This window comes from Vitis riparia, chromosome 17 (genome assembly GCF_004353265.1).
Source record: "Vitis riparia cultivar Riparia Gloire de Montpellier isolate 1030 chromosome 17, EGFV_Vit.rip_1.0, whole genome shotgun sequence".
Classification (NCBI taxonomy): Eukaryota; Viridiplantae; Streptophyta; class Magnoliopsida; order Vitales; family Vitaceae; genus Vitis; species Vitis riparia.
Genome location: NC_048447.1, coordinates 5,314,296 through 5,327,794, shown reverse-complemented (window position 1 = coordinate 5,327,794; position 13,499 = coordinate 5,314,296). Strand labels below are relative to the sequence as shown.

Below are 13,499 nucleotides of genomic sequence, written 5' to 3'. Positions count from 1 at the left end.
TATCAAGATGGGGACTTGGAGATTAAGAAGATACTGTAATGCAGATTGGACTAGTGATAGAGATGAGCGCAAATCTACTATAAGATATGCTTTCTTACTCAATGACACTACTATTACTTGGCATAGTAAGAAACAATCCTACATTGCTTTATCCACCATGGAGTCATAATATGTCACTTGTTTAGTGACCGTATAGGAGGCTGTTTGGTTGGGGAGATTATTCCAAAACCTAAAAGTCATGGATTTAACCAAAGAGCCTATCACTATTTTTAGTGATAACATAGCTGCTCTAGCATATAGTTAGGATATGTGAAGCTTGGTTGAAGCTTCAAATATAGTGGATACCTCACTCGATTAGGAATTTGAGGAGAGTGAACGTAGGCAAGAGGTGCCGAACCACTATAAAATTTGAGTTTGCTTTCTCTAACTTTATCTCTCTATATTTGTGCTTGTTTTGTTTGAATTAATTATAATTGAAAAAGAATTTTTAAAACCTAATTTACCCCCCTTTTGGGTGTTTTCCTTATTAAGATTAGCCTTTATTTTCTCAATATGTATTTAATTTTTGGACTCCTACCTAAGTTGATAGATAAAAGTCAAATGTGAAGTTATTCCACAAATTCATATAGCATGAACAAAGCCAAATGTGAGACCTTAGGTAGGTGCTTGATAAATGATTGTGCTAAGAAACTCAAGTTAGGCACTTAGGGAGACGACTAGGCTAAGATTCCTATGACATTAGAGAGTGACACACCCACTTTTGTGGGAGCTCCATCTTGACATACATATCATAATACTATATGTGCTATCTACAACTATAAGAGAGAGTTGTTAAATGGATCCCTGCTCCAACATTATGTGAACTCTTATAGACTAGTTACTATAAAGTTTACTCTATACCCTTGAACCTAGGACTATGTCATGCAGCAAGGGTAAAATGTCACTACTTTAACATGTAATCCAAGGGTCATGAATGATACGGTCGAATGGAATATGTTAGGAAAATTGTCAAACCTAAATGAATTGACATAAGTGGTTGGGGAAGATTGCTAATAACACACCACTATTTGTAGCTCATATATCAACTTTGTGTTCGATATAATTATGAGTACAAATATGTATATGAGTTTAGGTTAAACATTTCTAATTGAGATATGACTCATTGAGGGGTTTTTTTTTAAAGGTGCTTAAACTGGTATGATTAACAAGTCTGGGCTATAAATGAGATATTTTATTCCGAATGATGTGTTGCGCTAGTGAGATGGACACTTAGTATAAACACTCCTACTTTATAACTTCTCATCATGCAACACATTTCTTTTTCTATATGAAAAAAGTGACTTGATGCAAGATTAAGAGAAAAAAAAAAGACAGATTTTGGCCAATGTTTATGAGTGGGAGACGTTAGAATTAGAATTTTAGTTTATTTTTTAAAAAATTCATTGTCAACATATGGGTTAAATAAAAGGAGGATGAATAAGTAGATACCATTCCATGAAACTCAAAATTTTTTTTTGAATTAAATTAGTTAAAAAAAATAGAATGAAGATTATTATCCATTTAGTTTGGAATCCTTATCTTTCACTAATAGGGCTACTTATAAATAGTAGGTTCAATGATGAGTCCAACAATCCTTTCTCCAAAGGTTTGAGCTTCTTCATCTCTCTTTTATTTTCTCCTAATCAAGTTTTTTTTTTTTTTTTTTTTTTTTTTTTTTGTGTGTCCATTTACACTTAGAATTTGGAGACTGGAATAATAAAAAACTCTAGTAGTTTCTTTGAAGAAGGAAGTTACCAACATTAGAGATTATAATTCAAGTTACAAATTAAGATCTTCCATGTATAGATATTTATTTGGACTATAGTTTTATTCTTTTCTTAAGCTATCTTTATCCCCACATTCAAGGCCCTATGTCCCTAGTGCTACAAGGTCTTTTCTTTTTAGGTCATGTGCATAGTTGTCTTCGATGAGCATAGGTTTTGAATTTAGGGATAGTGTTTCGATTTTTCTTTGGAGTGATGTCATAATTTTAGGTCTAGGATTATTCATTTAAGAGGAGAGTTTATTTAGGATCGTTTATCATTTAATTGATTCTCTAATTATTGTTTTTCTAAAAGATTTGAGTGGTGTCAAAATTGTTAATTTTCATTTAAAAGTGTGTTTTTCTATTTCTATCCCTTCAATCACTTGAATTCTTTATCAAAATTTAGTAACAAAGTAAAGAAGGAATTTGATATAATGCCAAACACATAAGGTTGAATGTTGTATCCTTGTCTATGAAATCTTCTTAAGTTTAACTTTTGTATGAAGTTACTATTCAAGTAAATTATGAAATCATGCCTGTTGATTTTGTATTTTGAAAACTCATGTTTGGTTTAGTTCAAAAATTTTAATTTCTTAAAGTGAAAATGTTACATTGATCGTGTAGTAAATTGCATTTTTAAACTAAGAGTCAAAGTTGTCATTTGTAATCGTACGAATTACCCTTAAGTGGAATAGACCACTGCATGGAATAGGATAATATATTATGATTGAAAGGTGGTTTTCGACAATTAAGGATCATAACTCCACATTAAATACTATAATTAAAAAAAAGACGAAAAAAAACCTATGTTATGCCGCAGAAGTAATATTGTTGTTGTGCTTGAATGATCAATGAATTGTTATGTTATAAAAAAATTGATCAAACTACAATTCAATCGAATGAGTTAGTATAATGTAATGGATCCGACATGATTTAAACAAAGGACTTGAGCTAGTTAAATGAATCATTTTAGTTAAATAGCAAGTTGGGCACTTAGGCAATAGTTTTAGTTATTTGATTTTATAATTATCATATCCCTTTCACTCTTGAAATGGTCTGACTTCAAGTTCACAATTAATCTAATTGTTTGGATAATTTAGTGAAGTGGTTACATGATTGAGATCAATTGTTTATGAATTGCCCACGATTTATATGATTACCATAATTTCTTGAGTATTAGTGAGATGAAAGCTTGCAATTTGAGTATAGGTCATTCATGTATGTGTTATAATATGTTTCTTAGTGGTGCATAGTGTTTTTGGACACTTTTTTAAGAACCCAATGCATAGCTCAAGCATTTGGATCACTAGAGCGGCCGCTTGAAAATTGAAGAGTGTTTATTTGTGAATTTTCTAGTTGTTTTCAAATATAATTTCATATTCTTTCATGCATCTTTTTTCAATTTTTCTATCAGATGTCCTTCCATCAAATTTATTGGAGAGTTTTTCCTTTTCATTTTTTGTCTTAGGTGGTGTTTGTTTTTTGGTTGAATAGAAAAAGTCAAAATATTTATTTTTTTCTATTTAGCTAAAAGTAATATGTTAATATTAACCGGTATATATTAACATGTTCATTTTGGCTTTTACTGAACCTATTAAAAACAAATTCACTTTACTTATACGGGTTGATATTAACATGTTCACTTTCTACAGCTTGGGTTTTTGCCATGTTCTACAAATACACATTCTATCCCTCTTCTCATCATATCTAGTTCTAAAGAGTAGCTGCCAAATTTATCTACTGTGTCTTCATTAGGCTCTTATCGATACAACCCAGATGATTCTGGATATTATAGGGTCTTATGGGGACCGCTCATGCTTTGGGAGTCTTTTGTTCCTTATCCAATCATAAGCTTCGTGCTAGATGCTAGCCAATTTTGACTTCTAGCATGACCTGTCAATGCTTGCAATTGGCTTCCGTTGACGATAGCTCCTAGTCCAAGCCTGTGAGCCACACGCAAGGACAGTTGGTTGACCTTGTTTTGATTGTTGAGGAGGTAGAGATACAAGATATCAAAGGGCTTATTGCATGTGGACCCGAATTAGGGTGTTAGGTGACCTAGTGAGAAGATATGAATGAATTAATAGATTGATAAATTCATGCCAATTTTTTTTTTTTCCTCTTAAGTAAAAGAAAAAGAATATATAGACAATTAAATAAAGATAATAAAAAATAATATATAGAAGAAAAAGAAAATGTCTTACTCTCACTCAAATTAAATTCATCTCGTACATATTGATCTTCAATTATTTCTTCCATCTCTCACAACTTCAACCTATCATTTTCTTTACGTATGAAATATTATGTAAACAAAAACCATTAGACCAAATGAAATTAGCTAGATGATCGAAGGCAATCCTCTAAGAACAGATTAAACAAGAAGGAAAGCAACAGCAGCCGTGGTTGCCATCAGAAGCTAATGCCCAGACACCGAGATCCCATAAGCAGGACTGGGTGCTGGTGCTGTGGTGGTGGAGGGGGAGGGGGCCGGTGCAGGAGGCGCCCACTCTTCCAGCACAGTGATGGCAAGCTTCTGTCCGTAGTTGGCACAATGGTCGTTTACACCGCAAATATACCACTTCCTTCCAGGGGTGGCCAGTGTAATCACATCATTTCCAGTGGTAAGAGCTTCATTTGGTGGTGGTATAGTGCAGTTCGTGAAGACGGTACCATTCACTTTGAAGACATTGTGCCGCCCCGCCGTGTATTTGAAGACTGAATGTATGAGAATTGATAACAGGACTTTTAGCAGCTTGAACAATTGCGAAGACTGCAAGGACAATATTCAACTGTTTAGACGCCATTGCAGCTGATTAAAGTTGAGGAGTACTGTAATTCTTGTATCAGCTAATTCAGTGGTTTCTTGGATTGTTGATGTTCATCCTAGGCACTAAAGGGTCTATTTATAGTTAATGTTTAGATCAGAATATTGTTGAAAGGGTCTAAAACATGAAGAACGGGCTGGGTCTGCAGGCCACAAAGCGTTGCCGCGGAAAAAAGCTTTGGTTAGTACGCAATTATTCCATGAGTAATTAATATTATTATATGACAATTGTAAACCCATAATTCTCTTGGCCGTTTTCTTCGGTCCAGACATACACACTCGAGCATTGAATGGTCAATGTTTAGCTTTAAAAGTACAAATTGAAGTTCCCTGGAAAAGTGAATCTTGGGGCCGGCTTTGTGGCTAGGTGGACATGCACAACGACAAAGTGCTGTTGTGCCAAGCCCAACTCAATTTTCATCACCTTAGCCTAAGTTGATGCATGGGTTTTGGTATTGGGCTTGTGGTAACCCTAAGGTCCAACCTATCAGGGTTGAGGAGCGTTTTTTTGTTCTTAGCTCAATTTTTTGTGCCCATTATCATGGGCTACAGCTGGCCCTGTCTTTGGCCTAATATATCAGTTCGAGTAAAAGTAGATTACAGGGCAATAGTACAGAAGAGTTTCCACCAGTCCTCTTTCTAGGGTTTTAATCTTCATCATTCTCTTGCAATCTCCGTCTTATTCTTTCTTCATGCTTAAGGAAGGACTATAGTGATGAGATTTGTTCCTATTTCTTTCTAGTTGTGACCTAATGTATGATTTTTTTTTAATATTTATATTATTTATATTTAATTATCATGTAAATGATATAAAAAAAAGACTTACTAAGAAAATTATAATGATGGTTGGTAATCAATTAAATGAAATTTAAAATAAAATAATTATAATTAATTTTTATATTAAAATATTCTTTTAATATTAAAATTATAATCTATTTAATATAATAATGTTTGTCTAAATACAACAAAAGTGCAAAGTTGGCTCAACAGATGCCAAGGGTTCAATTTGAACTTTTTAACTTAGGTTTGAGTTGGCCAAGTAAGACGGTAAGAGGAGCATGAAAATATATTTGATAGAAATATTGGGAATTTTTTAAAATCTCGTTGATATATCAGCCGATGATAATCAATGATCAATTTCATATTTACCCCTCCCTTTCGTCCATGTGCATACTTGATGGTTAAAGTGCCCATGACTTCATTCCTACCTTTTTAAAACACCTCAATTCCTTGCTTAGTTGCCCCACCTATAGAAAAGTTTGTAATAAAATCATTGGTTAGTCTTTCCTTATCATATTTCGTATCCATGGAGCCTGATACCTAATATTGCAGCAAATCCCATTGAAACTTTAATCCTTGCTTAGATCATGATGGTCAATACTATATATTAAGCTAGGCTACAAAGTTACAATGCCATATTTGGCATTTCATCACATAATGAAACTTTATTGTTCCACGTGAATTTGATTCATAAAATTTTCCATTTAAAAAAAGTTCAGGATCACTTTAGTCAATCATAAAGCTGTAGAAGTTCATTATCAACCATGGAAACTCAGGTGGAGTCATTGATTAAAAGTTTGACATTGCTTGCTTCTTGCTAAATGTTCTAAGACTCCCAATATAATCAGCCTAGGTTAAGGTCATGTAAATTGAGTTTGGATTGGGACTTTTGTTGTTCCACTTTCTAGTTTTGTAAGAATGGCCTAGTGTCCAAGCCGGCCAGAATAACTTCTTCAAGGGACTTCAATTTGTGGTGCTTTTGAAGTTAAACGTAATCAGTATTTAATTTATACCTAAAACACACTAGTGATTGCTCAGAGAAATTATCATTCGATATTTGTGTATATATGTGTAGGCCAAAGGAAACCGCCAAAACATATATGTTTTTATAATTGTCATACAACATTAGGCATGGCTTAACTGCGTACCAACCAAAGTTTTCTCCTATAACACTCATGGTCGGCGATCTGGCCTGTTCCTCTTTTTTTTTTTTTTTTTAAGGCTTTCAATGAGATTCTGCAAGTCAAAACATTTCGCTATAAATAGACTTTTAATTTAGACCCTAAGATGAAAATCACCGGTTCAAGTAACCATTGAAGCTGATCATTAGAAGAAACTTGGTGACTACTCGACTTCAATAAGCTCCAACGGCTTCTAAGCGGTTTGTTGGCGCCATAGCAATCTTGGCATTTGTTCTTCCAGCTGTGGCCATGGCAACAGAGTTTACTGTTGGAGATGATGACCAAGAATGGACCATCTATTTCGACTAAGAAGCTTAGGCCAAGGACAAAGTACTTCATGTTGGAGATGAGCTAGGTAATGTAGCTCAAGCCTTAAGCTAAGCTAGGATTTCATGTTCCTTTTATCACTTCCTTCGATTCAAGCTGCTAAAAGTATTACGGTCGATTCTCATACATGCAGCCTTCAAATACACAGCGGGACGAAACAATGTCTTCAAAGTGAATGGTACGGCCTTCACGATTTTCTCAAAACCTATATTTTTTTCTTCAAATAATTTTCAACAATAAATAAAAATCATAAGGCATGAATGCATCAACACTCTCCCAATAATTTATAAATGCAAGTCACATGCAAATGCTTCAATACTCTCTAACACAAATTTATAAAAACAAATTCCTTCTTCATATATTTCCAATTACTTGACATTTTTATCAAATTGAGCATAAAATTATTTAAGAATATCCAAAAGATAATTACACCAATTTCAACTCATATTTCATCCATTCAACTTACATGCTCAAGTAATATATGATATCAATAACTGGAAATAAATCAAAAAAGTAGAATGAGAGAAAGAGAGACAATGACACCAGATTTTAGGTGGAAAATCTCTTAAGAAATAAAAATCCACGGGTATACAAGTGATAAAAAATATTCATTATGAAGAATAAAAACTGAATAGAACAAAGTTTTATATAACTCAGGCCTACCAATCATTTTCGAACCACTTAATTAATACCTTTCTATTTTAACGTCACACCTTCTTTCAAAGCATACTTGAAGTCCACACCAAACTCAATATTAATATCTTCTTGAATTCATACAAGAAGAAAATGAGTTTTTGAAAGTATTAAGTAGTAGATTTGAATGTCCTATTTATATATTCTTGATGAATAACAAGTATGAAGCCAAATTTCAAATCCTGAATTCTAATTTCATATCAACCAAAACTTTTGAATTTTCATAGTCTATCGTAGATTTGAACTTGATTAGCCAAAGGACATCTTTAAATCCACAAATTGGGTGGAAAATATATATGTTCTTCTTACTGTTCTCAAGCTATGATTTATTTATTTTTTTAAATATTATTAAAATACGACCTTTTGCAAAATATTAAGACTTTTTCAATAAAAATTATCACTTGAAACCCATCTCTTAAAAAAATGAATTTATTGTAAATGGGCGACCCTTGATCTTGTATTTTTGTTCTACATAAAAAACATAAAAAATAATTTTTTTTTTTATACAAAACTCATAACATGGATTTCATCAGGCATAAAATTAATGTAGTTTTAGAAATGTTTTTTTTTTTCTAATTTTTTTATCAGATAATGATATTTTAAAAAATAAAAACCACAGCACTTGTGCAGAATGATCTTTCAAGTTAAATGATTTACTGTGAAGCAAGCAAAGCAATGCACGACCAGAATTCTAAGTGCCTGCCTGTGTCTTGTCTATCACTTTTTTCATTGAAACATATGCTAATTAATAAATTTGCATGTAGACATTATAAATATACTGGTGTTTGACTCTTGTTCTTAATTTCTGATGTAGGTAGAGATGCCGAGGAGGCATACATTCAAAGGACTCCACTGGTCTCAAATATGTATTGAAACTGCATTATCAAAATTTGATTTCCTTTTTTTTAAAACAACAATAAAAAGTAAAGGATGAAAGAGAAAGAGAAAGAGATCATTTTGAACAAAAGTTTAAAAAGAAAAGCTAAAATGCACATTAGTTTGGTGAAAAAGGTTGTTTATAACCCCAAAAAGATTGAAAAATTGGTGATGAAATCATTGGACTTTCTTGCCTTGTTGTATTTGTATCGAAGGAATGTGACACCCGATGTTTCAAGGCATTACATTGAAACTTTAATCCTTGGTTAGATCATGATATCCAATACTATATACTAAGCTAGGGTACAAAGTTACAATGTCATATTTAGCATTTCATCACATAATAAAACTTCAAAATATTGTTCCACATGAATTTGATTCATAAAATTTTCCATTTAAAAAAAGTTGTAGACGCTCATTATCAACCATGGAAACTCAAGTGGAGTCGTTGATTAAAAGTTTGATATTGCTAGCTTGCTAAATGTTCTAAGAGACTCCCAATATAATCAGCCTAGGTTAAGGTCACGTAAATTGAGTTTGAATTAGAACTTTTGTTGTTTCACTTTCTAGTTGTGTAAGTATGGCCTATTGTCCAAGCCGGCCAGAATAACTTCTTCAAGAGACTTCCATTTGTACTATTTTCAAAGTTAATCACTATTTAATTTATACCTAAAACACACTAGTGATTGCTCAAAGAAATTATGATTCAATATTTGTGTATATATGTTTAGGCCAAAGGAAACCATCAAAAGAAATATGTTTTTAAAATTTTCATACAACATTAGGCATGGCATAAATGCGTACCAACCAAAGGTTTCTCCGGCAACACCCTCTGGCCGGCTGACCCAGCCTGTTCATGTTGTTTTGAAGGTTTTCAATGAAATTCTGCAGGTCAAAACATTTAGCTATAAATAGACCCTTAATTTAGACCCCAAGATGAAAATCACCTGTTCAAGTAACCATTGAAGCTGAACATTAGAAGAAACTTGGTGACTACTCAACTTTAATAAGCTCCAATGGCTTCTAAGCGGTTTGTTGGCGCCATGGCAATCTTGGCATTTGTTCTTCCTGTTGTGGCCATGGCAACTGAATTTACTATTGGAGATGACCAAGGATGGACCATTAATTTCGACTATGAAGCCTGGGCCAAGGAGAAAGTATTTCATGTTGGAGATAAACTAGGTAATGTAGCTTAAGCCTTAAGCTATGATTTAATTTCATGTTCCTTTTATCACTTCCTTTTATTCCAGCTACTAAAAGTATTATGGTCAATTCTCATACATGCAGTCTTCAAATACATGGCAGGACGGCACAATGTCTTCAAAGTGAATGGTATGGCCTTCACGAACTGCACTATACCACCAGAAAATGAAGCTATTACCACTGGAAATGATGTAATTACACTGGCCACCCTTGGAAGGAAGTGGTAATATGTGGTGTAAACGACCATTGCGCCAACTATGGACAGAAGCTTGTCATCACTGTATTGGAAGAGTCGGCGTCTCCTACACTGGCCCCCTCCAACCCCATAGCACCAGCACCCAACTCTGCTCATGGGATCTCTAGGTCCAGGTATCAACTTCTGATGGCAGCCATGGTTGTTCTTGCCTTCCTAGCTGTTTGATGATCTGTTTTTACTCCAGGAGTACCTTTGATCATCTAGTTTTCAAGAATTTTCTTCTGGCTTATGGTTTTTTTATTCAATTATTTTTTATATGATTGAAAGAAAATGGTATCTTCGAAATATGAAAGATGGAAAAGAGAAATGAGAATGAATACCTGTTGTGACAGTCTGACAATTTTTATTTTTATTTTAAGTTTATTGATGTTTTTATACCTTGCTGTTTTATTATTATTTAATCAATATAATATAAAGTTAATGTAGCAGTATGAAGAAATAATGTGAGCCTATAGAAGCCTTTAGATTATTGAAGAATGATGAGTTATACTTTCTAAGACCACTCAAAGAATGGGAGGATATTTTTAATTTGCTTTCCACTTATAAAGACTTATGCTTTGTTTGGATTATGAAAATAGTTAGGAAATAATTTTTTTTTTTTTTTTAAAAAAGGAAGAAATCTCACATTCTCTTATTAGGTTTAATGTAAGAAAATTAGAAGGAAAATCAAATTCAATAAAATTTATTTGGTTTCAAATCCTTCACTATCAGATGAACTTCCTCCCCTAGTTTGGTGTGATAACAAAAGTGCAGCTGCCCTAGCTGCTAATCCGATCTTCCATGCCCTCTCAAAACACATTGATATAGATCTTCATTTTATTCTTGATGAAGTCCTTCATAAAACCCTTAGTAAGTATATTCCCTCGTCCTTCATAAAACCCTTAGTAAGTATATTCCCTCATCTGGTCAGGTCGTCGATTTCTTCACCAAGCATCTTCCAAGCTTACAGTTCTCCACCTTTTATATCAAACTCTCCATTGTCCCATGCCCTATAACTGAACAACATAACATTACTAGGAGTAGTAACTGAACCTCAACACTTGCAACAACAAGAACAGACTACCAGAAGCAGCAACCGCACCTCAAGACCTGCAACAATATGAACAGACTATTGTTAATGATTAGTTAGACTGTTATCAAGAACTGCTAAAGCAACAACTGCAGTTAGAATGATTTGTATATATATATATATGTAGTAGGCTTCAGAACAAAGTAATCTATAATAAATATCTCTATGATTGTTTTTTTGCTAAAACAAAAAAATCATTCCCTGGTAACTCGTAGCCTACTATGAATAGTGGCAATGATTGTCGAGGGTGGCCCTAGAGGTGGAAGGAGGAGTCTCTCTTTGTTATCTTATTCTTCTTCTTGCAAATTCCCTTCTTATCCATGAACTCCTTTAACTTCCCACTTTTTACAAACTCTTTTATATGTCGTTTTGGACTACAAAACATCAATGAATAATTTTTAAAAATTATTGTTTAGAACTGTTTTGAAAACATTTCCCCAACAGAGCCTTAGCCACCACCCCTCTGTGAGGCTACTACCACCTCAAGTGCTAGGAACCAAGGAAAAGCTAGCAATCAAGTGGAAGCTCTCTCAGTTTATGAGACTCTTCATTGATTGGAAATGATTTGGCAACATCCATATCTCAGTTAATGCACTATGAAGTTGTTGATCTAAGGTTTTAATATGCATATGCTTCCGCTTGTTAGATTTAGGGTCTTACAATGTTTTTGCATACACCCTATCGCCCAGGGAAGGGAATGGAGATATCTAGGTAACCCAAACAAAAAGTTTGATTATATCAGTTGTTGAATAGCTTTGTTACTTTGTATCACATACCTCATTAATGCATCATCAGGTAATGATAGTGAGATCCTTGACTTAGGGATAAGGTTGCATGCACTGTGTATTATGTGTGAAGTTAATTGCTTTTAAAGCCTATCTTATCATAACCTTGGGACGGAACAGAAACTCCATAGGCTTCAATTTCAAACAACCCGATCCCATTTTGATACATGCTTTTTAGTATGCCATGTGTCACTTGATTTGAACGACCCACATGTATATAGCTATGCTTCTACTAAAGATGGTATAGTTGCTAATACATCAGGCTGACATACAAACGTGATAGGAAAATCCTTAAAAGCTTTTGCATTACATGCCTCCTTAAATTTCTTTTAAATTTTTTAGGACGTTGAAACTAATTAAAGTAGTATTGCTTCCAATTTTGCATTTGATGTGCCGTTACATAATTAATTTCCATTCTAATTTTCTGTAACATGCGTGATCTAACCATGACATGTTTTTAAGAATAAAACGCATATCTGAGTCATGGATCATAAAGTGGTAGAGATTGCTTCATGAACAACTTAGATTAATTAAAAGGTCATGCAAATTGGGTTTGGATTGGCATTTTTGTGGTCCCACTTTTTCTATTTGCCTTTTCCAGCCTAGTCTCCAAGCCGGCAAGAGTCACCCTCTTAAGGGAGTTCCATTTATACTTCTAAAGTTAACAATTAGCCATTGTTTAATAATTTATGCCAAAATCATGACTCCAGTTCAAAAAAATTATCGTTCTTTATTTGATAATATGTTTGGACAAAGGAAATCGCTTAAAGAAGAAAATTCTTTGTTTTGTAACTATTGTCCAACATTAGCCATGGCATAACTTCGTTCTAACCAGAGTTTGACCTGGCAACTCGCTGTGGCCTGCGGACCCAACCTATTTCTCATGGTTGTTGAGGCTTTCGATGAAACTTCGAGCTAAAAAAGTTGCTATAAATAGACCCTTTAGACCCTTAAATGGACATCAGTGCAAGTCGGAGAAACACATTGAAGCTGGTATAAAGAAACTTTACCACTAATCAACTTCAATCAGCTCTAATGGCTTCTAAACATTTAGCTGCCCTTGCAATCTTCGCAATTGTTCTTCCTGCTGTGGCCATGGCAACTGAGTTTACTGTTGGAGATGATCAAGGTTGGACCATTAATTTCGACTATGTAGCCTGGGCCAAGGACAAAGTCTTTCATGTTGGCGATAAACTAGGTAATGTAGCTCAAACTATCACTTTCTTTTCCCTTTATGACTTCTTTTAATTCAAGCTGCTAAAGATATTGTCGTCAATTCTCATACATGCAGTCTTCAAATACACGGCGGGAAGGCACAATGTCTTCCAAGTTAACGGTACTGCCTTCACGAACTGCACTATACCACCAGCAAATGAGGCTCTTACCACTGGAAATGATGTGATTACACTGGCCACCCCTGGAAGGAAGTGGTATATTTGTGGTGTGAACGACCATTGTGCCAACTATGGACAGAAGCTTGCCATCATAGTGCTGGAAGCGTGGGTGTCTCCTGCATCAGCCCCCTCCACCCTCGCAGCATCAGCTCCCTCCACCCCCGCAGCGCCAGCCCCCTCCACCCCCGCAGCACCAGCCCCCTCCACCCCCACAGCACCAGCACCCAGTTCTGCTTATGGGATCTCGGTGTCTAGGTATCAGCTGCTGATGGCAGCCATGGTTGCTGTTGCTTTCCTACTCGTTTGA

General features: G+C 34.5%; 2 protein-coding genes and 1 pseudogene across 2 annotated transcripts; 2 read left to right on the top strand and 1 right to left on the bottom strand.

Moving 5' to 3' along the window:
- Positions 1-4,220: 4,220 nt before the first annotated feature.
- LOC117904029 (stellacyanin-like) lies at positions 4,221-6,840 on the bottom strand. The gene is made up of 2 exons (XM_034816558.1): positions 6,778-6,840; positions 4,221-4,574 (listed from the first exon to the last, which is right to left on the bottom strand). The coding sequence occupies exons 1-2, from the start codon at positions 6,838-6,840 to the stop codon at positions 4,221-4,223; spliced, it is 417 nt and encodes a 138-aa protein (XP_034672449.1).
- A 2,661-nt stretch (positions 6,841-9,501) lies between these two features.
- LOC117904026 lies at positions 9,502-10,109 on the top strand (annotated as a pseudogene).
- A 2,673-nt stretch (positions 10,110-12,782) lies between these two features.
- On the top strand, positions 12,783-13,499 carry LOC117904025 (mavicyanin-like). The gene is made up of 2 exons (XM_034816557.1): positions 12,783-12,996; positions 13,090-13,499. The coding sequence occupies exons 1-2, from the start codon at positions 12,834-12,836 to the stop codon at positions 13,497-13,499; spliced, it is 573 nt and encodes a 190-aa protein (XP_034672448.1). The 5' UTR covers positions 12,783-12,833.

Excerpts from the sequence above, each read along its gene's own strand:
- LOC117904029 (XM_034816558.1), bottom strand. The coding sequence starts at position 6,840 with ATGGCCACAGCTGGAAGAACAAATGCCAAGATTGCTATGGCGCCAACA. Across the intron at positions 4,575-6,777 it reads CAACAAACCGCTTAGAAGCC|TCTTCGCAATTGTTCAAGCT; the intron begins GTTGGAGCTTAT and ends TTGTCCTTGCAG.
- LOC117904025 (XM_034816557.1), top strand. The coding sequence starts at position 12,834 with ATGGCTTCTAAACATTTAGCTGCCCTTGCAATCTTCGCAATTGTTCTT. Across the intron at positions 12,997-13,089 it reads TCATGTTGGCGATAAACTAG|TCTTCAAATACACGGCGGGA; the intron begins GTAATGTAGCTC and ends TCATACATGCAG.